The 24,717-nt window shown below is 41.7% G+C and overlaps 1 protein-coding gene across 1 annotated transcript; it reads right to left on the bottom strand.

Annotated features, from left to right (window-relative positions):
* Positions 1-225: 225 nt before the first annotated feature.
* Positions 226-24,463, bottom strand: ACSM4 (acyl-CoA synthetase medium chain family member 4). Its single transcript, XM_001498571.5, has 14 exons — positions 24,173-24,463; positions 20,235-20,484; positions 18,049-18,259; positions 15,290-15,497; positions 9,927-10,070; positions 9,025-9,181; positions 7,236-7,315; positions 5,644-5,767; positions 4,701-4,781; positions 4,461-4,562; positions 3,858-3,985; positions 3,662-3,761; positions 1,814-1,933; positions 226-621 (listed from the first exon to the last, which is right to left on the bottom strand). The coding sequence occupies exons 2-14, from the start codon at positions 20,433-20,435 to the stop codon at positions 535-537; spliced, it is 1,743 nt and encodes a 580-aa protein (XP_001498621.2). The 5' UTR covers positions 20,436-20,484; positions 24,173-24,463; the 3' UTR covers positions 226-534.
* Between the last annotated feature and the right edge of the window lie 254 nt (positions 24,464-24,717).

Below are 24,717 nucleotides of genomic sequence, written 5' to 3'. Positions count from 1 at the left end.
AATGTAATTGCTCTTGAATAATTAAATACTCTTAACTAATCCAAGCTAAAGAGATAGTAAATTGCTTCAAAATGAGGTATAATAATACAGTAGTTAATTAAATTCACTAATTGGCTTTTGAGTTGTTTATATTTTTCATCTTAACATTAATATTTTAATCCACCTTAAAGAATTAGTAATATATAAAGATGTTAAGCAGAAGAAATTCTGTCTTGAACACTTCTCTTAGGATAGTTCTAATCTTTATTTGGAATTAATCAGACACAAGATGAATTCATTGTCCAGTGTGCTTTTATAAGTAATCATTTGACCTTTGTAATTTTACACATTACAGTCATTATAATCATTGCTTTTGTTTGGTCACCATAACAATTCCCAAATATTTTTAGATTTTTGTTTTTTGGCTAAGTACAAAAGAAAAACTTAGTTGAGTTTTTCAACAGGAAAAATCTTAAGCACTTTGAGAGAGTAGTCACTGAATTATCTGGAAGCCAGGACTAAAAGAAGCAGCCCTTTAACTGATAAGAAATCAGGCTATGTTCGACCCCATTCATGGTCTCTTAAAACGTTGCGTTTGATTTTCCCAGTGATTGTCTTTGGGAGTTCTTGAACAAATTCCACCTAAATAACAGAAAAACGTTATGAGACACTTGATTCCATTTTGACTTTTCCAGCCGTCAGTACAATAGGAGAGAGCTTTCCTGAAACTCATGTTGAGTTTCAGAGTCTGGGGCTTTTCTTAGCCTGAGCTTACTGAATTTCTTGGTCACCAGAAACTGTTCTGTTTCTACAGTGAAGATGACAGTGGAGCTCTGTCACATGAGATTGTCGTGCAAGTTCACCTATATGGTTTTCCAGAGGAATACAATAATCTCTTTACCCCCTTGCTTTTCCCCAGTTCAAACAGGACCTAGGCCTCTACTGCCCCAGGGAAATAAAGGCCACAGCTAAACGCAAAGAGAAACAGCAAGTTAATTCTTGGCTCTTGAGTTTTTAAGGGCTGGGTGCTGGAGGTTCTAGGGGAGACTTTGAGAGGTAATTTAGAGTATATACAATTTTCCCCTATGCCCTGACTAGATAGTAAAATTCTCTTTGCTCCCCTCCCTCAAGATAGGACTACTGTATTTTAAAATGTCCTCAAACCAACATTTCTGACAATCAACTTGTCATTGATTTAGTGAATTTAATGGAGAAAATGTAACTAGTTCTTAGGTTGAAATTCATTGCTTTTTGGCTGCAGTGATGGATGCCAATTGAAATGGAATTCTCGTGGAGAGCATCAGGCACTGTAACAGGAAAGCACTAGAAATTACAGTGCCATCTCTGAGTCTTTACGTAGAATTATTCTTAAATCTCTTTGAAGAAGATGCTTTCAGGAAAGATTCCACAGTTTCTTTGTATCTTCTTCCTGAGCCTTAAATTTGCTCACTTGATACTTAAAGGCATGTGCTTTGGATTTATAAGCGTATTATGGCCCAAGAATACTATGATAGGTGAATCAGGTGCTGTCTCTAAAAACGATTGGCCACCACATTTTTCCTCCTATGGAATGGGACTGATTAGTCCAATAAGGATCCTTAATAGTTGCTTACTCAGTATTGCACAGTTGATCAAAACTTGGAGTTTATCAAGCATTTGTTGTGTCCTGATATAAAATATCTTAAAGCAAAATTCTTAAGACTAAACAAGTTGAAATAGGTGTCTTCTACTTATATAATGAGTTACTATAGTCAAAAGCTAATAAAATCTCTATACTTAATAGCTTAGACCCTTGTCTGGTAACACACTTTTAACTTTTGGGCAAAATACTTGCCTTTCTTGGATATTTGTAAGGTGCAGTTGATTTTTTCACATGATCCTGAAGTTCAAGAGTTAATTTCTCTGGGTTGGACGATTTAAAGGGTGCAGATAAGACAACAAAAGCTTTCACTACCTGCAGGAGAAGAGTCAATTTATGTTGACAGGTTGTTTTTCAGACATATCAAGACTTCGGAATGAATGCTAAACCCAGGTACTTTTTATTTGTTAATAGCAGCATGAGTGGTGAAGGCAAATGCCGGAGATCACCTGTGAACAAAGCTTGGCTACCACTGTAAAGTGAGATTTTGGGATCTAATTCCAGATGAATGGTTTGTGAGTGTGAGGAGTGCAGTGGTTCAATGAAGCGGAAGGTTGAGATTTACATGTCACACGTGTATTTAACATTTCCACCAGACTAACCCTGTTTATTCTACAGGCAGTCCTTGATTTACAGATGACCACTTACTCCCATAGCCCTGTACTGTTAGAAGTGTGTGGAAGGGGACAAATGGTGCTTCTAGAGAACATGTGTTTTGGTAGGGGTTTGGGGACGCCTGATGGAGGAAGGGTTGTGCATGCTGGGAGATGGACTCTCAGGAAGGGTCGCTCTACCTCTGTCGTGTTTTTCTTGCCTGACGTTTTTTGCTTCTGTTGGTAATGCTGTTTAAAACCCACCAATTAGATAATTACTGAGGTTAATAAGTATAGTTTACATTATTAATTATTCATACATTCTAACTGGTGTTTACTTCTGATGTTTAGCTGAAATCAGTTATATGAGAGAATGAGAATATGGTGGCAGGAGAAAAATGTTTTGGAGAATGGAATTCATTGAGTGTGGAGGTGGTACAGGAGGTGGTACAGGAGGTGTGAGTATGGGATCCATAGTGTCACTGCAGAGGGTCACTGGTATGTGAACTGGGATTACAGAAAGATGTGGGAGGATGCTGATAGGCAAACTGCTTCTGAAATTTCACCGCTTTCTGAGTCTATAGGAAACTTCCATGAGGAAAGGAAACTTCTCCCTTCCGTACTCTATGACTTCTTCCGACAAGTAAGGCTACTGCTGTCATTCCCTGAGTTCCCTTTCACTGGGTCCTAATTAGGCGTATGGGACTTGTTTGGGAACCTGGCCACAGTCTCCTGTTTGCATTGTTTCTGTGAGAAAATGTCTTCTGAGTTCCATGACAATCGTACATACAGTAATATCCGCTGCTTTTGCCTATGCAGTATCTGTTCCCCCTTTTTGGGTAACAGTACCCTGATTTTCTGATGGAGCATTATCCCACCTTCTCTGTGGTGGGGTTGCCACTCACTCCTACCTCCAATGATGGGCCTGTGATCCAGGTCTGGCTGGTCAGCATATACCATTCCCCAGACCACGTTTAGTTTGTCTGGCAACTGCAGTTCTGGGAGTCACTTGAAACTGTTGGAAAGGGAGCTGTCTCCTTCCCTGTGTACATGTGGAGTTGGCTGGTATCAAGGAGGAAGAACCTGCCTGAATGGAGCCAACATAAAGAACAGCAGAGCCAAGAAATGGTGAGAGACTGTTTTGCTAACTTCACAGCAACCCTTGGATGTAGCTGTATCTGAAGACCTCTCTTAGGTGTGAGCCAATAAATTCCTTTTTTTTTCCTTAAATCAGTTTGAGTTGAGTTTCTATCACTCACCACCAAAAGAATCCTAATATATCCCCTTTGGGACACAACTTATTTGTAAAGTTGATTGCCCAGGTACATTTTGCCACGTCTGCCTCATAATGAGAATTACATGACTAATCTTGATTCACTCCTTAGAGTGGTCAAATGGATAGAAGTTGACAATATGAAATTGCTACTTTAATTAGTGACATTCACTCTACCTCTCCTCTGATTGGATCTGGACTACTGACAACAGCTGATTCAACAACTGCTGGGTGTTCAATCAGTGCACTCTCCACTTCAAACGGCCCAATACGGTACCTAGAAGAGGAGAGGAAGCTTTTGGTCACCACACTCCCCAAGTAGGAGATCTCCCCTGGCAAAGTGTTACTTTCTTAAAGTGGAAAATGTACAAACCCAGAGGATATGATGACATCATCGGCTCTGCCAACAAACCAGAAATACCCATCACTGTCCATCACTCCTCTGTCTCCAGTGACATAAAAATTCCCTCTTATTGTGGCGGCAGTTTTCTCTGGATTGTCCTAGGAATCAGAGATAACTTTGGGGATTCATTTGGTCAGAAGAGAAAAAGCAGTATGGATCCCAGGAAGTGACTAGTACATTACACATTGTATTTCTAAAAGAAATTAATTCTTTAAAAAGGTAGTTCCTAATATAGAATACCAGAGGTCCAAGAGTATAATAAAGAGTAAACCTCTCTTCCACCTCTAGTGCTCCATATGCCCCGCTCCCAACTCCACAGCCTGCCCGGTTGTCCTTTCTGAGGACAACCACTGCAACTGGCTTCTTACACGTAGAATTTCATCTTTACAAAACTCTTAGGAGATAGATGATATTCTACCCATTTTACAGTTGATAAAATAGACTTGGGTTTTGTAACTTGCCCAAAGTTACATAGCAAAACATGGTGGATATGAAATTTGGATCCAAGTCTGTATGACTCCCTGTACCACCTTTTCTATTAAAGTCTAAATAGCACATTCTGCATTTTTGTACCACATATTCAGAGAAGAAACAGAAGGGCCGTGTAGACTTTAGTCTGAGGGCGATTTCCCCTTCTTTGCCAGGTGGTAGGATGTTGCCGTTTTCATCTATAATCTAGAATAAAAGAAACAATTTAGGTTCTTAAAATTTTCTTTTCACAAAATGAAAATGGGTTATGAATAGTTGTATAATGAATAGCAGAAACTGTAAAACATTCTTTCTTCTTTACTGAACAAGTCAGATGTCACCCACCTGGACATCATAGGGTAGTACTCCTTTCCCCATGGAGCCCGGTTTAATTTCTTGTCCTTTCAGGTTGGCGCAAATTATTCCCTATTGAGAGAACATGTTCTATATAAGCATGTAAAAATTCATTTTTGTAGCTTTTTTATTTTGAGGAAGATTAGCCCTGAGCTAACATCTGTGCCAATCTTCCTCCACTTTATATGTGGGTTGCCGCCACAGCATGGCTGATGAGTGGTGTAGGTCTGTGCCAGGTCTGAACCTGTGGACCTGGGCTGCCAAAGGGGAGTGTGCTGAACTTAACCAGTATGCCACGGGGCTGGCCCCATCTGTAGCTATTTTTATCATGACAATGAAACTTGAGACTCAGTTTTGACTCATTTTCCCAGTACTGAAGCTCATCTTGTGAAATATATAATTTTAGACCAGTGGTTCTCAAACTGGAGTGTGTAACAGAATCACCTGGAGCACTGTTAAAACACAAATTGCTGGGCCCCATCCCAGAGTTTCTGATTCAGTAGGTCTGGGTGGTGGCAGCGTGTGTGAAGAATTTATATTCCTACCAAATTCCCACATGCTGCTGATCCTGCTGGTTTGAGGACCACACTTTGAAAACCAGTCCTTTAGACTAAGCGTACCATTAAGTGCACCTTGGGGCTCTCCGGGGTCCTTCCCAGTGCAATGGAAAGTTGAGCTGCTCAATTCTGAACTTCTCCAACCCCTAACACCTCTGAGACTCTCCTGCGTCAGGAGGAGACGGGAAGACTGTAAGGAATAATCACAATTCCCCTTTGGCAAAATGTAATTCAGCAATTTAGAGGTTGCGCAAGGTGTTCTGGGAAACTCCATAAAAATTTAGAGCAGGATGAGGGCACTTCAGGGGCTCAGTTCACAGTCCTGGGGTTGAAAGGCTCCCAATATGCTAAACTTAAACTTTGCCCATTAAACATACCACTTCGGTCTGTCCGTAGCCTTCGTACAGCTCCAGCCCAGTTTGCGCCTTCCACTGTTCCAGCACCTCTGGGTTGAGCGGCTCCCCTCCCGTCAAGCAGTGCTGCAAGTTCTTGAATTTATATCTGGAGAGTCAGAGTTGTGTGGGGTCTTTCAGGAGAGAAATCTGAGTGGCTTCTATTACAAGGTAATTAGGACATTCAAGCAACAAGTAAAGGAACTAGGAGAGGCAAGTCTCAGGAAAGTTCATTCAACGAATATTTGCCAAGCACCTAATACATTTCCAGACATTGTTCTAGGCAAGTGGGGCATGTTAGTGATTAAAACAAGGATTCCTGACAGAGCTTACATTTTAGCAGGCTATTAAAGGGAAAAAAGCAGGAGAAAATGCTAATAATGGTTATGCCAGGTGGCATAACAGCTAATGTTAATCAAGCATTTCCGTCTGTTGTTGTAAGCGCTTTAGGAGCACTCTCATAATCCTCACAGCCCCTGTTTTACAGATGGGAAATTGAGTCTGAGAGAAGTTAAAGAACTTGCCCAAGCCCTCAAATAATAAAGGGCGGAGTTGGATGCTTCCTGGTCTCTCATTGAATTCTCACCACCACCCAATGAGGTGCCTCTTAATCCTTTCTTTTGGGTGGAGTGAAGGAAGGCTTAGCAAGGTCATCTTCACTGTCTGAGGTCACAAGTTAGTCAGTAGCAGAGCCCTGCCTGTTTGACTTGGAGCTTGAGCTTTTAACTGCTGGCCTTACTACTCAGCTGCCCCCAAGACTCGGTTGAAGAAGTCTGAAACAGCCCGACTGTGATACAGTGACGTCCCAACTGAGCAGGAGGGTGTGCTAGGACAGGAATGGTGCCTGTTCAGAAAAACCTCCGACTAGCCCTTGAATTACTTTGAGGGCCACAAAGGAGCTGACACTGACTAGGATAAGAGAATGTTCCTATCTGCTTTATTCTGTCTCAGCACTCTCCCTCCTGGACGTCCCCACCTCGGGGAACAGGATGGGTGAGGCTGCACCATTTAATTGAGTCTGTCTTTCTTTTCTCATGTGTTGAATTCATATTAGTTAGATGAATAGACAGTGCAACTCCACTGGATAGTCAGGTGATTTGCCTGAGTTGAATATAATCTTCAAGTCCTAAGACTTTATTAGCATCCCTTTAAGGCAGTATAAATGTAGTTGTGTCTTTTGGTGGGGGGAGGGGGTGGGAGTTCTGGGACTGTAAGGCTCTGATTGTCCCCAGGAAAATGTTCGGTTGCCCCTAGTTGCTCCTTGTTATTCTTAAACTGGGGGACGATTTTGTTCCCTAGGAGACTTTAGGCAGGCAATACCTCAAGACATTTTTGATTGTCACGACTGGTGGAGTGGGAGGTGCTGCTGGCATGTCGTAGGTAGAGGCCAGCTAGAATGCTGCTCAACATCCTACAATGCACAGGACAGCCCCTCACGACACAGAATTATTTGGTTCAAAATGTCAATAGTGTCAAGACTGAGAAAGCCTGGGCTTTCCTGTTCTGAAAAGGGGAGATCTGTGATGCTGGATTGTAGCTTTTGTTTGTGGTTCAAATGGAGATTTCTGCCCCAGTACCTCTTAAGGTCTTTCTGCACAAGCATCCGGTACACAGTGGGCGCGCTGCACAGGGTGGTGATGGGATAAGTGGTAAGCGTCTGCACGATGGAGAAAGACACAGATGTCAAAAGTGGTTAATTAAAGGCCAGAATTAGAGCTGATGTCTAACCTCTCACTTTCTTTCATTAACCTGTGCCCATCTCTTGGTCACTATTAGGAATAAGAAAGCAAATATTTATTAGTTGTCACTAATAGGTGTATGTCTTTTGGAAATTTCCAATTATTGGAAAGAATGTTTATATGTAACAGTAATAGACATACATAATCAAATTCAACAAAAAATAAATTGTTGCATTTGAGCCAACACTGTTTCTATAAAAGACATTGGTGCTTTAGAATGGATTGGTTAAATGCATAAGTAAGGCATTTTTCAGGATTTTTCTTAATTGTTTAAGATTTGCTGGGCTCATTATCCCTCCAGTGCTAAAGCTCAAATAATAAGCTAGACATCTTAAATCTGGAGAAATACTAATATTTTAGAGATCCTCTTTCTAGAGAGGTTCACTATGTCATGTAATGAGTTGACAATTTATATTAAATTTAGGCATTTGGGAAAATGTGTTCAAGATGTATATCTAGGCTATCTGCATTGTCAGAGATCAAGAATAACTTTTGATCTGTAAGTGAGCATTTCTACTGTGTGTACTTGCTCCCTCAATTCCAACTGTTCTTAGCAAGTGTAGTGTATATAACTAAGAATAGTGTCAATCCATGACACATTAAAATATACATATTATCTTTGTAAAATAAGAATATTATTTAATATTATATCAAGATATGTTAATATCTTAATTATTAATAATTGATAATGTCAATATTTATTATTCATTATCTTATTTAATATAATATTAAATAAGAATATTAAAATAAGAATGTTTTAAATATTCTCACTTAAATATTATAAAATATTTAATATTTTATAAAAAACAATATTCTTATTTTATGAAATGTAGATTTGGAAACTGCACAGTTAACTTATCTACTTTAGGGCACTTTGTAAACCTGACGCAGAGATCCAAGTTCTTATGTTACCCTACATTTCTGTTAAGACCCTCAAGCCATCTCATCAGACCAGTTAGCAAAATTGCAGGGTGAGTATAGCTTTTGTTCACACACAGGTGTGGTGCTTATTTAATAATATGTATTTCATTCAACTTAATTGATTTTTCATGGTTGAAAAATATTTGGCCTGAATCACATTTTTCTAAAGGCTAAAGAAATCGGTGTCATCTGATACCTCAATCTAACTGTCTCTGGCTGAGAAGGAGAGGCATGCCTGGTTTCCAGAATCTTGGGTTCTGAGAATTAACAGAGTGAGAAGCATGGGGTGAGGGGAGAATGGAAGGAGCTGCTCTGCGAGAAAGGTGAGCCCAGCTTCAGTCTCCCCTGCACAGGGCTTCGGATTTATCAGCATTGTCTTTGTTTCACTGAATCAGAAACCAAAGATTTGTTTGGACTTGAGATTTCTGATCTGTTACTTAGAACCAGACTCTTAAGCGGCCAGAGGTTTAGCGACACTAGCACATCCTGAACAATTTGAAGCAGAAGAGTGAATTTTATACCTGAGAGTGTGGTGGATATTCCCTCTCCACTCGGTTAAATACATTCAAAAACCGAGTCCCTGGAGACTTTGCTTCTTAAAAAGGAATGTTTTCCATAAGCCCAAGAAGCCCTGTATGCTGAGGAATCATTTTTCTGTGGCTTTGGGAGAGACAAGGGAGAGATGTAGCTAGAAGTCATGACTTACATCTAGGAAGGTGTCAGTGTCAAACTGGGCCATCCGATGCACAAAGACACAGGCTCCCTGAAGCCAGGAAGAAAACACACTGCCAATGGCAGCCTTGACCCAGCCAGTGTCGGACATGTTCCAAATGATATCTGAGGACTTCAGGTCTAGCCAATACCTAAATGATGCAGAGAAGCAAAAAGACACACAAAAAAAATCAGGAGAGCAAACAAACTGGTGTCTTTGAGGACTGGCCAGAACCTCAGTGGCTGCAGAGGAGGGTCAAAAGAAGCCCCAAGGCAGGGTGAGCGATTTTACCCCCTGCTTTTGTTAGAGGATTTTTTCAGAATCCTAGGTAGTCTGAGAGGGGAGTGGGAAGCTGGGTTTGGCATGATTTTCTGAGTTTGGCCATTAATGCAACAAATATTTATTGAACAAATATTATATGCTAGGCACTGTTCTACCAAGCAAGGTGAGCAAGGTAGACCAGATCTCTGCTCTTATTTTAGGGAGCTAGATAGTGAATGAGCACACAATAAAGTGAGTAATTATATAAATCAGTGTCATAATTTCAAATAGTGATAAGTGTTATGAGGAAAATAAAACAGAGTAATGGGATTGTTTTAGGATATCTAGGAGGGCCTCTCTGGGTGGGGACATTTACCTGGCAATGAGGAGAAGGAGCCAGACATGCTGTTGTGAGGACTGAATCATTGTTGACTCCTAAGTTCTTGCTTGATCAGTTGATGAGATGGTGCCCATTTACTGAGCTAAGTTTGGGCAGGGGCATCGAGAGTGCTGTTTTGTAGACGTTACGCTGGAGATATCTAAGAGCCATCTTAGCAGAGGCGTCCGCTAGACAGTTGGGTACACGTGCTGGCAGCTCAGGGGAGAGTTTAGCAAAAACAGAGTTTCTTCCCTACCTTCCACAGAGGGTGTAGCCAATTCCAAGGCTGCTCTGAGAGTGCTGGGCCATCTTGGGAGAGCCTGTGGTCCCGCTGGTGAAGTAGATGGCCATTGGTTCTTGACTTCCTGTCTCCACACAACTGTGTTCTGCAGACGCGGATCTGTAAAATATGGACCCCAAGATGGTGGCTGAAGATGGCAGACCAGTTTAATTCTGATAGTTCTTTCGTTCTGTTCCTTATGTCCTCTTGATACCAGAGGATAGTTAATAGAACAGAGCCTAATCCAGAGCCTCGCTGAGAGGAATTTCTGAAGAAATCTTAGAGGGACTTTGCACATCAGTGCTAAGATTTAACAGCTCCTTTTCTCTCTCTTTTTAAGCTCCACCTCCCTATAGGCCAAATAGAAAGGGAAGATAACTTTCAATATCAATAACAAAAGGATGTATTTTATTTATTTAAACTTTTTCTAAGTGCTTTTTTTTACCCTATGAATTTTTTAAAATCAGTATTGAATTTTTATAAATTGTTATTATTTCAGGAGTTTTTGTGATTTAAAGGACGATCTTTTGGCATTTGAATCAAACTTTTTAATATTTTTTATTCAATATCTTCAGTATCATTGCCAGACACAGTTAGTTGCTCACCGAATAGCATCCCATTCTTCTTGCACTGATAAAACTCTGATTTTGTTCAGCTGTCAGGCAGCCATGTGCTTGAGAGGAGACTGTTCCCTGTAGCTCCAGGGAGTGAGTGTTGATTAACTTACCAGGGACTGCTTTAGGGATGGTCACGTGATGCAGTTATGGTCAATGAGATTTAAAGGCTTTATGGGAAATGTTTCTTTGTTCTAAAAGAGTCATGAGGAAGGGATGCTGCCTTTCCCCACCCCACTTCTTCTTTTCTGGCCTTTGGATATTGGTATGAAAGTGCATGATGTCTGGAACTACCTTAGCCATGGTGGGATCACAAGGGGACTGACAGACACTGAGGGTGGCATCATGGAAAGACGAATGAATCTGGGTCCATGCTCACTTCATCAAACCACTGAATTAACCAACTCTCGTTCCACTCTACCTCTATGCTTATTTGTGATGTAATAAAATTGTATTGTTTAAGCCACCTTTACTTGGGTCTCCCATTACTAAAGCCATGAGCTTTCTACCTGATAACAATATCTGTGAGATTGTCTGCATACACAGCTCCAACAATTCCTTCCATCCCTGTGTAAGCATTCCACTTGCTCATTGAGGGGTGGAGCCTATGTCCTCTCTCCTTGAACCTGGGGTGGTCTTATGACTTGCTTTAACTGATAGAGTGTGGCAGAAGTTCTGCAATTTCTCAGCCTAGGCTTCAAGAGGCTTCATAGTTTTCACTTTCACTGGGGGGAACCCAGCCACCATTAAGAATGTTGATACTGTCCTGGTGGAGAGAGAAGCCGTGTGTGGGAGAAGTGAGGTGCTTCAGTTAACAGGCAACACAAAAGCCTCAGACTTATGAGTGAACCCACATGGATCCTCCAGCCCCAGTCAAGCTGATGTGGAGTAGAGACAGTTGCCTCTGCTGAGGCCTGTGAGAACTTCTAACTCACAGAATCATAAGTAAATAAAATGATTTTTGTTTTATACCACTGAGTTTTGGGATGATTTGTTACCCAGTATCGGATAACTGATACAATACCTAAGAATTTTTGGAACTCGTATCGTATTTTTAATTTCCCAGGTTGAAGGAAACAAGGTTGAGGATGCCATTTTAATTCATCCTGATGATGAATTAAAACTGTAAAACACAGTGAAGATTAATCACATAAACTTACAGCATATCATCAAAAATGGTTTCATGAATTATTAATGTGGTTTTCTTGGTAACTTGCCTCCTCCCCCTCAAAATAGAAAAAGATTCATTTGTATTGATTTTCTTCAGTACAGTCACGCGCCACTTAATGATGGGGATATGTTCTGAGAAATGCATCGTTAGGCAATTTCATTGTGCTAACATCATTCAGTGCACTTACACAAACCTAGATGGCATAGCTTACCACACACGTAGACTATATGATATTAGTCTACTAAGACTGCCATCATATATGCAGTCTGTTGTTGACTGAAATTATCACTATGTGGTGCATGATTATATATATATATATAGGGCGAAATTGGTAGGTGTTGGGCTGGAGAAAGGGGGCTTTCTTCACCGTATCTAATACCATGAAAGAAAGAAAACTCTTGTTTTTAATGCTTCTCAATCTAGTATGGAAACCTTTTGATATAAGGCTTTTCATTTTTTTTCTTTTACTGAAAGAAGAGACATTATGATCTGTGAATGCCAAAGAGAGTTTTAAGCACTGATTCCATTATCTGACTTGTCTCTCTTTCTTTGGATACCTGAGTTATGTCTCTCTGGATTTTTTAGAACTGACTATGTGCTGATGACTTCCAGATTTGTATCTTTACCTCCTTGAGTCTGAGGCTCATATATCTACCACCTGCTAGACATTTGGATGTTCACAGACCCCTCAATCTCAATATGTCCAACTTTAAACTCTTTCTCCAGCTGATAGTACCCCACTGACTGAGTCACCCAGGTTAAGAAGCAGATCAGCCTTGACTTCTTCCTTCATCCTCCACGTCCAATCAATCTCCAAGTCCTGCTGGTTCTTTAGTTTGCCTCCTTCCCTCCATCCCATTCACCAGAGCTCAGATTTAGACCCACCTCATCTCTCCCCTAGACTAGGCTCCAGGATGGTCTCTCAGATTCCAGTTTGGTTCTTCTCAAATTCATCCTCGATACAGCTGCCAGATAAATCTATTTAAAATCCAAAACTGACCTCGACACTTCACCTCTTAGAACTCGTCAGTGGCTTCTCTTGCTGACAGAGTCAAGTTAAAGATTTAGCATGGCGTATGAGATCTTTATATAAGAGGCCATAATCTGGCCTGTGCTTGCTCTTCTGACGTCTACTCTGACTTCACATTTTGTTCTCTAGGCACCCTAAACTGCTTGTGTTCATTCTCTGCACATCATAGAATGTTTTTTGCCTCCATAGCTTTCCTCCTGCTGTTCCTCTGCCTGGAACACTGTTTCAGTCCCCTTAAGACCAGAATCCAGGGTTCTAGACCCACCGGGAAGGGTCCTTTTTGCCAGGATAGGAAAAGGGAAACATCAGTCTGGCCCATAATTTTGACCTTTTCTCCATCCTATTAAAATATTCTGGAAAGCGTTCATGGACTTTTATCCTTGGGAGGCAGAAGGAGAGTGAGAGGCCTTAAAATGAACTCCTTGAATAAAAGGTTGACGCTAACAATGTGAAATTAGCCCTCATTATTGCTGCGTGTGGTTTTCTGAAAGACTGGCCAACTGTTGGCCATGGCAGCTCTTTTTTCCTTAGTTTTTAGAGAAACAATCCAAGGCATTTTTAGAGTTATGACACTCCAGAGTTGTTTGTTTGAAATAGGGATTTCCTTTGTCTTGGAAACTATCCCCAAAATGTGCAAATTTCAATTTGAAATTCACATGAGTTCCAAGGCATTTTTTGGGGGGAATTTTGTGACACCTTTATGCTTTCTTGGGGAGTCAGCAGAATGTTGCAGTTGTTGAGGACAGGAGTCTCCAAAGTTGAGGTACTTGCTGCCCAGAGATATACAAGACAATGGGGATGGAGGAAAATAGGAGGACTTCAAATTATATGTATTCTTTTATTTGTCCTTTAAAATGTTAATATTTGATATTTATGTAGTGCACAAAAGTACACATATATAATTTATAAATAAATAAATATACATGTATTAGGGGAGTGTGTTAAAAATATTTTTCTAATATAGGTGCATATTCAAATAATCAGGATACATTACCTTAGGGAATCACAGAACTGAGGAGTGACTTTATTAACTTGAAAATAATAATAGCAACAATAACTACTATAATATTTACGGAGTGACTACTGTGTGCCAGGCATTGTGCTAGACACTTCACATCCTTCATCACATTTGAGTCTTTTACAACCCCATGAGGTAGATGCTATGCTTACCCCTGTTTTATGGATAAGATAGTTTCAGAAATGTAACAACTTATCCAAAGTTCCACAGTCAATGAAAGACACAAACAGGATTCACTGGCATGGCGCTTGGGAGAGAATTTTGGGATCGACCAATAGGATTTGGTTTATATCAATTAGTAGGATAAAATTCCATTCCAACAGAGGAAACTGCCCTATTATTCAACGGGGTTTACTTGTCTTCTTTCTATAAGCTTCTCTGGAAGGATTTTTTTTTTTTTTTTTAAACATAAGCTATTAACAGCTCTTTGAAGGATAATACCATTAATTAACGTTTTACTGCCTTTTTTACAGTTTAGGAAGCACTTTCTCACATATAACTTATTTTATCCTCAAAACAACCCTTGAGGTATGTACAGTATAATTATTCCCATTTTTCATGTGAGAAAACTGAGGTTAAGTGATCTGTTTTGTTCATTCATTCAGTAAATTTTTCTTCAGCCCCAACTACATGGTAGGAACTGGGGACAGAGTGATCAACCAGACAGACAGACAGTGCCTTCACCATCTTAGCGCTTATAGTTTAGGGCATCGGTTGGTGCACTTTTTCTGTAAAGGGCCGGAGAGTAAATATCTTAGACTTTGTGGACCATCAGGTCTCTGTTGCAACATCGTACTCTTGTACGATGAAAGCAGCCATAGACAATATGTAAACAAATGGATGTGGCTGTGTTCCAATAAAACTTTATTTAAAAAACAGGTGCTAAGCCAGAATCAGCCCATGGGCCCTAATTTGCCAACCCCTAGCATAGAGGAGAAAAACAGACAGTAAATAAGGGAACAAAAGAATACACATGGTATTCAGATAGCAATGAGTGCCATGAGGAAAACAGCAGATGATGTATTGGAGTGGCTTGGAACTCTACTTTAGATGGGGTGGTCAGGGACAGCCTCCCTGAGGAGAAAACATGCCAGCTGAAATCTGACAGGAAGGAGACAACTGTAAAAAGGACTGAGGAAGAGCATTTCTTCCAGGCAGAAGAAACAGTAGGTGCAAAGGCCCGGAGGTGGGGCATGTTGGAGGAATAAAAGGGTGGCCAGAGGGAGTCAAGGCAGAAAAAGTGGTGGGAGATGTGGTCCAGGAGTTAGGCAAGGGCAAGCCATGCAGGATACTCATCACAGGCCATAGCAGGAAACAGGGAAGTGGAGGCAGAGCTACATCCCTTCTTTCTGTCCTTCAAAGTCTTTTATTAGGTGTTTCTTTTCTGGGAGGGAGCCAGGATCAACCCACAGTATTGCAGAGTCCTTGGAGGCAAGGAGACTCTGAGATGTAGCTGTGATTGGTGTTATTGCTGGTACCAGAGTTGAAGTGAGGGCAAATACTCACTGAAATAACTCCTGGAAGCTGAGCCACCCATTCTGGCTGCGTGGAGACACCAGGAGTTTGGTCTTCAAATCAGGGCACTCTGACACAATGGACTCCACTGCTGGGACCACCTCCTCACTGGCCACAATGCACTTGGCCTTGGATGCTCGTAGCCGATAGAGGATGTCTTTTGCTGTCAGCTGGGTTGTTCCTGGCATGAAGACAAGTCCTGGGAAGGAGAGAGGGCCCTGAGCTGAAGAGAACTGTTGTCTATTAGGTAAGGTGATGGACTCTGGAAACTTGAGCTTTGTGCCTGAGTGAGGAGGAGCTGTGGAATCCAGCCTTCAGATACCCTGCCTTGGTCCCCAGAGATTTCCCGCAGGACCCTGATCACTGGGAGACTCTTAGAGTACTGGCTTCAGAGTCTGCCAGTCCCTGGGTCCAATCCTGTCTTTGCAACTTATTAGCTTTGTGACCTTGAGCCTGTTACTTGATCTCTCTGTGCCTTCCTTTCCTTATCTGTAAAATGAGGAAAATAATCATAAGCTATGGAGTTGAATTCCTGGAAGGAGATTTTATGTATTGAATATACTTTAAAAGTTCTTACGTGTCATCCCCTCTTGAGAAAAATGAATAAATATGTGATGATAAGGAAATTAATTAAGAAGACACCTCAGAGGACTTCAGCTCGTTCACTAGTATGAAAATATAAGATTGTTTATTTTGCAAACTGTGTGATCTTATAGGCTCAGAAATTGTTAGTACTGTAAGTGAGCATAAGTGAGGCCATCTTCTTACGCCAGCCCCTCCTCTGTGTGACTACTCACAGCTCTGCAAGTACTCTAAAATCTTCACATGCTCTCCTGATTTATGGCCTCCACTTACACATGTACTCCCTGGTAGCTTGATAAACTGAAACTTTGTTCTCCGAGTTTCTCTCCAGGAACAGGCTGACCACAGGCGGGAGAAACACTTACAAGGCATCCATCACAGCTGACAGAAGAGTGGAACAATGTGATGCCTGGAGACCAACATCCCTGGACCCCCTCCTCACCGCCCGTTTTCCCTATATAACTGCCTCAAGATTCTGTAATCCTTGAAGATGGTTTTGGAGACATTAGTCTGCCATCTTCCCGATTATGCTGGCTAATTGAATTAAAACTTCCTTTCTCGATCCCTAACTCGTTGTGATTAATAGGCTCAGATCATGGTGAGCAACGTGAGCCCGTTGCTTGGGGTCAGTACTCTTGGTGGATCTGTGACATGAATATGTTCAATGGATAGATATCCAGTCCGGAGGTTAAGGCGCACCTTCTCTTCCAGCGGATCTTAGACTGCATACGCTTTACAGCAAAAGCAAAATTTTCCACCATGTGGTGTTGTACAAGCATTTCAGCATTCGCTCAGAAGATTTAAAAGTTCTGAGTTAGGAAACAATCCTCAGTTGCTTGCTTAACATTTAATTAACTGGATATTTTTGACCATTCAACTTGCGGGTTTGTTTTAATCTTGGCATGTCACAAATTGCGTAAATTATGTTAAGTAGTATTAAATACATTTTTTATGACATGCAAACCACCTTTAATCTCCTTCCACCCCATAATTGGTTTCACATTTGCAAGTTCCTTTTAATAGTGAATGCAAAAAAATTTTATATATTCCTGTTTTTATTTCACATTGGCAGTAAGAGCATTTTTCAACACCATTATAAAATCCTTATAATTATCCTTTTAATAACATCCCATCAAAGCAAGGCATCATACTTTCAATTAGCAATGAACATACCTCAACTATACTTTAGTCTCAGGTAAATTATAATTTACTTAATCATTTCTATATAGTTGTTTCCAATTTTTTCTATTATTAACGATATTGGAACAAAGATCTTTGTATTCTCCACAGTAATATATCCTTTGATAATCTTATTTTTAGTTGATTTGTGAACATTTATATCATGTTATAGAGCAGGGTTTGGCAAACTTTTCTGGTAAAGGGCCAGATAGTAAATATTTTCGGCTTTGTGGGCCGTACCATCTCTGTCTCAATTAGCAATTCTGCTGTTTTAGAACAAAAAGCCATAGACAATATGTAAACAAAGGAGCATGGCTGTATTCCGTTAAAACATTAAAACTCTGTTTACAAAAATAGATGACCATCCCTAGGCCATGGTTTTTGCCGATCCCTGTCCTAGGAGGCAAAAGAATCCTCTAGAATTTTTATTTGGGGTACATTATAAATTACCACTTTGGGAGAAAATATGTCGTTGAATACATTAACCTTTCTGTATGGCAAGAGGCAGAGGTTTTCCTATTAGGATCCACAGTCATATTCTCTCAAGTCCTTGTGTTGTAAAATGTTTTTCTTCCTTTTGCATATTCATCTCAAGGAGAATCCAGATATATTCAGAGGAGTAAATTCTGGATCATCTGGATGAACACATCATAACCAGCACTGCCAAGAGGCGTCAATACCCACGTTTGCTCTCATAGAGCTTTGTGTTTAAATCCCAATTCCGTAGCTTTCTAGCTGTGTGACTTTGGGCGAGCTTCTTAACCTCTCTGAGCCTCAGTTTCCTCTCTTGCAAAATAGGCATCACAATAATACCTACCTCTTATGGTAGTTGTTATTATTATTACATCATGATTGCTTTTAATTTCAACTCTTCTTTTTCTGTCCTTTGTAAGCAGAGCTTCAGTCAGAACTAACAATTCAGAAAAACCTCAACTTTCAGTCTCTCTCTGTTTCTGTGTGATTTAGAAATGTTAAATGTTGGCACTGACCTGTTCGCATACAAGCCACGTTTAGGAGCCACCACTCTGGGATTCGGGGCAGAATCACAGCCACTCGTTCTCCTCTCTTTAGGCCACAAGGCTTGGTGAGCACGTTGGCAGCCTTTCGGGACAAGGAGCCCAGTTCTCTGAAGCTCCATTTCACCTCGTCCCCTTTGCCGTTCACCCACCACAGGGCTGGGTTGGCTGGTCTCTCTCCTGTCTGGCCAGGGCACACGGGAAAGAGAAAAGGCTTATATGACTGGTCACCAAGTAGATGGGACGTCTGCTGTCACTTCCCCTCAGCACCTATGCCAGTGGGTTCTGGTAACAGCACCCCAGTTTGTCTTCGGGGGGACTACTCCTCTCCTATTGAGCCTTGGGGAGACAGCCCATCAGGGTGCTCGTCCTTCCCTGACCAGTGGGTGGCATGTCACCCAAGTTGGGTCAAGCAGGCCTTCTCTCCCTGATTTTGAGTTGTCTGAAAAGAACCAAAGGATAGAAAATGGTTGGAGCAAGCTGTCTGTCTGCTCTTGGTACTTGTGCATCCCCGGGGAGCTGTGCAGGTTCCTCGCCTTCTGAGACTGACTCCAGCTTCCAACCCAATTTTGTGAGCTCTTCCATATCCCTCCGATGAATGTCTTTCTTGCTTAAGCTGGATTCTGTTCCATCCAAATAACCCTAGTCGGGGTACTAAGGTTGATTAGGGCCTTAACATCTTTTTTTACTCAAAAGTTTGAGGGATGGGCTTTCGTAGGTAACTGGGAATAGGGTGGAGGGCCTTTAGGGGAGGGGCATCAACTTGATTGATTTCTGGAAGAGCCTTCTCATACATGATTCTACAAGGCAGGTCATCTATACTGCAAAACCTCTTTGCGTTATGTATTACCTGGAAGAAAATGACTCTCCCTGCCTTTCCCTATCTGCAATTCTCCTTTTACCTTCCCTGGCTGGAAAGTACTTCAAAGCCCAATTTCCATTTTACTTCCTCTGTGAAGCCCTTCTTAGCCTCCTCCTCTGCTCCTCTCTGACTTCTCCTGGTTCCTGCAGCTCTGTGCTTGTGTTCCAGGTGACTCCATTATACTGTGCTGTGTTCCAGATGTGGCCCTACCCTATAGGGTATAAGCTCCCTAAGATCCGGGGCTAGTTCCTGTCCCTTTGCAACTGCTGACCTTGGATAAGTAGCTTGTGTTCTATGAGGTTAAGTTCCTTATCTGCAACCCCCCACAGTGGTGATGGGGATTTCATGAAATAATAGGTCAGTATTTCTCAACCTTGAGTCATTTGAGTACCACTTTTTTTTTTGCCAGATCTGTCTACACCTGTGCCATTGTTCTTTGTCTTTTTCTTTACATCGTATACATGTACTTGTATACATTTACTTAAGGAAAATGCATTTAATTACGACCATAATTGGAAAATTAGTACCATTTGCTAAAAATAGGTTACTGAAAAATGAATATATTGAAAACAAAATATGCCCTGAAATTTTATCCAGAGATTTTCAATTTCTAACTGCTCTCTCTATTCAGAAGAGAGTTTAGCAAGTGAAAGAGAGCTGTTAAAGACATAACAGATTTAAAGGAAGACTTTCCCCTCTCTCTAATAGAAAGGATTGATGCAATGTATTTTAATACCGTGTATACCCAGTACCTGCATCTGCTGAAGCACAGGTCCTCGCAGTGCCTTTTGGTAAGCTCTGATGGGCAAAGTGTTTAGCTCAGTGCCTGCCATGGGGTGGGATCAGTAAGCAGGGACCTTGACCTGAGGCTGCACCACAAACTTCTCAAGGCTTGTTGCTGTATTCTCAACTTCTGATTCTCTCCTAATTACTCCAGTGATGACTATTCATAAAACCGAAGCTCAAATTACTGAGCTTTGGATAAACCTGTGACTAGCCTGAACAAATGAATGGAAAGCAAGGAGCTTCTGCATGGGACTTGGAGAAAATGAAGGAAAAGAGGCCTAACTTTGTGAGTAGCCAGGATGAGGGGAACCTGGGAGGCTCCAGAGAAAGACAGCCACGTGTAGTTGAGGATCAAAGATCTTCCCTGGGGAGAAAGGAGGACAGGAGGAAAACAAGCAAAGGAAACCAAGAGGGATGAAAGAGCTGAATTAAAAGTGACAGGTGGAATGGAAGAATAAGGGAATGGAAGGCTGAGACACCAAGCAACTAGTGGAAGCCCGTCATCTTATACCTGCTCTTTCTGGGACCACTGGTCCAGCACATCCCCAGCAAAGTTAAAGTTCTTAGGCAATGACCTCTCACAGCGATTTATGGCTTCAAAGTCAGCAAGAGTCAGAGGTGCCCAAAGCTGGTGATCTTTGTGAAAGTGCCGGCCAGATGGCTTGGGGAGCCAGATGAATCTGAACGTCTGGTAGCAGAAAAGAATCTTCATGATTCCCAAAGGGCTTTGTTGACTAATACAGATGTGGGAATACTGCAGCCTGTGGGGAGAGACGGGTGGAGAGTGTTAGTCTCTCGTGATGCTCTATAGTGAGATTGGGAAGTGGACTTGTGGCCGTGTGACCTCAGAAAGTTGGGGAACACCTGAAAAACACCCTATCCTTCTTTGGAGCTGCGACATTTGGCCGCTAACCAGTCTCCCTGCCACTGGACTCTCCTTCATTCTGTCTGTGACCAGATCAGTCTTAAAAACAAAACACACAACTATAGAATTGTCAAGCTCCTGTCTTCTGTCCCTACCTTCTCCCCAACCAAGCAGACAAACAGAAAATTTGCTGCCTCGATTGACATTCAAGCCCCCTTCTCTCTGCCTCATACTCTGTTCTAACCGTATTTTCTAACTCCTCTACCTGAATTTCCTCTTCCAGTAAGAGCAGTTCATTCACTTTTCATGAATGTCCATTTCTACCGCCAAGATTCAGTCTGTCATTCCCCTTGCCTCTGGCTCCCCTGCCTTCCTCTCTTTCATTATAGTCCTCCATGATAACTGTTTAGAAACCTTCATTTAAGTCCTGGCTGGGCCACTTTCTGGCTGTCGGACTTTGGGCAAATTGTTTATGCTTCCTGTACCTCGACTTTCTCATCTGTAAAATGGGGGAAAATATAATACCTCTCTCCTAGGGTTACCATGAGGGTTTAATAAGATATTGTGTGAAAATGCCTGGCGCATAAAAAGTATCTTCAAAGTGTTAACTAATGCTATTGTTAAGATTATTTTCGTTAGTGCTATTGTGGCATAGTTTCCTGAAACAGTTTTACAGTATGAATCAGGAGATCTAGACTTTACTCCCAACTCTTTTCAAAACTAGCTTTGTGACATTGGTAAAGTCCCCTTCCCTTTCTGGCCTGCCATCTGTAATCCAGCAGGGTTTTTTTCTAACATTGTTATTTCTTCCTTTGTATTTCCGTAGTATGTATCTGTACTACTCATGTGACAATTTTCTACCTTATATTATTAATTATTTTTTTAGTGTGTGCCCCATCTCCCTAACCTACCTAGATGGTGTGGATAGAGGCTATGTGTTGCGTGCTTAGCACTTAGCACACCTCATAGAGCTATCTTCAGTAACAGAAGCCAATGTTTGTTAAGTGCTTGCTGCAGACCAGGCACTATGCACTCCTAATATCGTTCAGCATTCATGAAAAGCTTGTGAAGCTGGTGCTGTTATTATCTCCACTTTCAGATGGGGAAACTGAGACCCATGTAGACCTAAGTAACTTGCACAAGGGTATCCCTCTCATGGCGTCAGAGGCAAGGCTTGAACCCATATGGCCTGCCTATGCAACCTCTCTGCTATTCAGTCTCCTTTGTGCTGCCTTCTCCAATAAAGGTTTCTTGTTGATGGTGAACACCCTCACCCTTTTGCCCTTCAGTCCTACTTAGTTGCCTTATGTGGAGTGGAAAAATCTGCAGGTGCAAAGGGTGCCTGAGCCTGCAGCATGGTGATAACATAAACAATAGAACAAAGGGTGCAGGGCGTACCATCCCCTCATTGTTGTTGCCAGGCCTTCTTTGCTGCTCGGAGTGACGTCTGGAGAAGTGAGAGGCCCATTTGCTGCAAATGCAGTTTACTGTAGCCCAGGAATAGCTATTTCTGCCAATATCATTGGTATTAAACTCTCTGTTATGTCAAGGTAGAAAGAATAGGGATCAAGCCTTACCTGGGCAATTTTCTGTAAGTGTGGTGGAGGTATCAAGAGCAAAGAAGAGAGGAAGTGTTGGGGCCATGTCATGATTTAGCACTCTGCTGAAAGTGAGACACCATCCCTCTCCTAAATACACACACACACATACCAGAGGCACACTTGCACCCACACTTGCCTCTCTGGATGATGTTTGCCGAGTTGCTTAGCATCTCCAAGTCTCATTTCATCTGTGTGATGAGAAGTAATGATAATACCTTCTTCATTGGCTAGTTTGGGATTTAAGTGAGCACCTTAGCACAGTGGCTGGTATGTGGCCAGGGCTCCATAAATGCTGTGCATTAAAAATCAAACCTCCAAACTGTTTCTGGCAGAAGGCTTTAGCTATTTGACATACAAAAAAACCCTAGAAAAGCTATTGGATTGGAGCCACCAACATCTTGGTGGCTTATCTTATTTCTGCCTCTTTTAATGTCCTGTCACTGTGCTTCAGGCTCTCAGGGCTGACCTGAGCCCCCATCAGTCTGAAGCATTCTAGCCTTCATTTCTATCACTTTGAACTTTCTTGGTCACAGTTTAATGATGAGTTGGAAAGACTTTCAAGACATGGGACACCTGGAACATTCTTGCTTCCTAAGGAGAATAGGGTGTAATTTTTGTTTGTTTGTTTGTTTGCTTTTGAGGAAGATTAGCCCTGAGCTAACATCTGCTGCCAATCCTCCTCTTTTTGCTGAGGAAGACTGGCCCTGAGCTAACATCCATGCCCATCTTCCCCCACTTTGTATGTGGGATGCCTACCACAGCATGGCTTGCCACGCGGTGCCATGTCTACACCTGGGATCTGAACTGGCGAACCCCGGGCCACCGAAGCGGAACGTGAGCACTTAACCACTGTGCTACCGGGCCGGCCCCTATGGTGTAGTTTTTAATGCAAATCTCCTCTCCATCTTCTCCAAATTGAAAAATGATGATTTTTCATGAATTGTTCTTATTTCCCATATCTCCATAGACAAGTTTTCCATACCTTAAGTCATCAAATTCACATATCAACAAATCTAAAACTAAATATCATAAACAGATCTGATCTGAATATACATTTTAGCATTTCCCATGCTATGTTCATAGAGTGAAACAGGTCTTGCATATGCAAACACAATCCTTAGTAATAAAATACAAATCAAGCTATTATAGAGTAGGATTTTTCAATTAAACTTTAACATTTTTTTGTCACTAACATTCCTTCTTTCTATCTCTTTGGTCTGCTTTTGATTTTTTGAATAGATTTGTATGGATAGGCCTTTAAGGAGAACTGGAAACTGAAGAGCCGCCATTTTGCATTTGAAGAGAGTCATTTCCTGACTTGGGAATCTGTGAGAAGTTCATGGTTCCGTGGTCAAATCTGAGGATCACTGACTGTTTTAGGCCAAGACATTACCTTTGTAGAAATTTGTATACAGTAAACATGTTTGACAAAATGTCTCCAGAAGGTATATGTAAAAGTGAGAGTCAAACTAGGTGATTTCTAAAGTCTTAGTGATTTCCCGAGTGTTAAGGGAAATTTCAACAGCGGAAAGATGTTTGCACAACTGGTGTGCATTCAGCACTGTGTTAAGCATTTCCATGCAATATCTCGTTTAATTCTCTCGATAGCCCTAGGAGGCAGGGATTTTATTTTATATAATGTGACTGAGGCACTGAGAGGTGAGTAGTTTACCAAGGCCACTCTCCTGGCAAGCATCACAAATATCCAGCCCACATTTGTTGTCTCCCAAGTCAATGCAAGGAAATACTATCACAGAGTTTTGCTATGTTTCTCCCAACCTCCGCAAAGTAGGAGAACAGTTCATCTTCCCGTCAAAGGGAAAAGTCTGTTTTCCTATCCACGGTGGGTCTGCACATATCCAGTTACGGCAAGACAGTGTGACTCTCCTCTTACTGCTGTTCTACAGGTTTAAATACACTTTCACGGCTCCTCATTTACTAGAGTTACTCCCATTTTACCAGAAAATGGTATTTTTTCCTTACCAGAAAATGGTATTATTGATCCAGAAAGGCCTTCAGCTCCTTCACAAAGATTCAGCTCTGTGTCGGCTGGAAAATTGGTTCCTCTCTTCTTTTCTTTTGGTGGCATCTATGTCATCGTAGCCCTGAGTCTCTGGTGCACAGTTGGGAGGATCATAATCCCCTGGGAGGAGAGTTCTTGTTTCTGTGGACAACCTGTGGTTAAAGGGACAGCACCTTATATGACAGAGCTGAGAAGGGTGAGAGGAAATGCAGGAGCAACCTCCTCTCGTGGTTCCGTGCCGAACGGTGGCTAAGGCCCAGCACATTAGTGGATGATTCTTGTCCGTGGAGCTGATGCTATCCAGAGCCATAGCGCTCAAGTGGCCTGTGATCAGAGCCTCTCGACATGAGTTTCAAGTAGCCCAGGACAGCGGCATGCTTGATTATTGTGGCATAACTGGATCTCGCTTGGCAAACCTGCCTGAACTCAACTCACTGATTACAATAGATTCTGAGAAATCCTCCAAACTCCTGACTTTTATTGAGCACTGACTATGTGCCAGTCA

The sequence above is a fragment of the Equus caballus genome, chromosome 13 (assembly GCF_041296265.1).
Source record: "Equus caballus isolate H_3958 breed thoroughbred chromosome 13, TB-T2T, whole genome shotgun sequence".
In the NCBI taxonomy this organism is placed as follows: domain Eukaryota; kingdom Metazoa; phylum Chordata; class Mammalia; order Perissodactyla; family Equidae; genus Equus; species Equus caballus.
This window is presented reverse-complemented; position numbering and strand designations above follow the sequence as displayed.

Excerpts from the sequence above, each read along its gene's own strand:
- ACSM4 (XM_001498571.5), bottom strand. The coding sequence starts at position 20,435 with ATGAAGATTCTTTTCTGCTACCAGACGTTCAGATTCATCTGGCTCCCC. Across the intron at positions 15,498-18,048 it reads CGTGGCTTGTATGCGAACAG|GACTTGTCTTCATGCCAGGA; the intron begins GTCAGTGCCAAC and ends TCTCCTTCCCAG. Across the intron at positions 622-1,813 it reads CTTACAAATATCCAAGAAAG|GTGGAATTTGTTCAAGAACT; the intron begins GCAAGTATTTTG and ends TCTGTTATTTAG.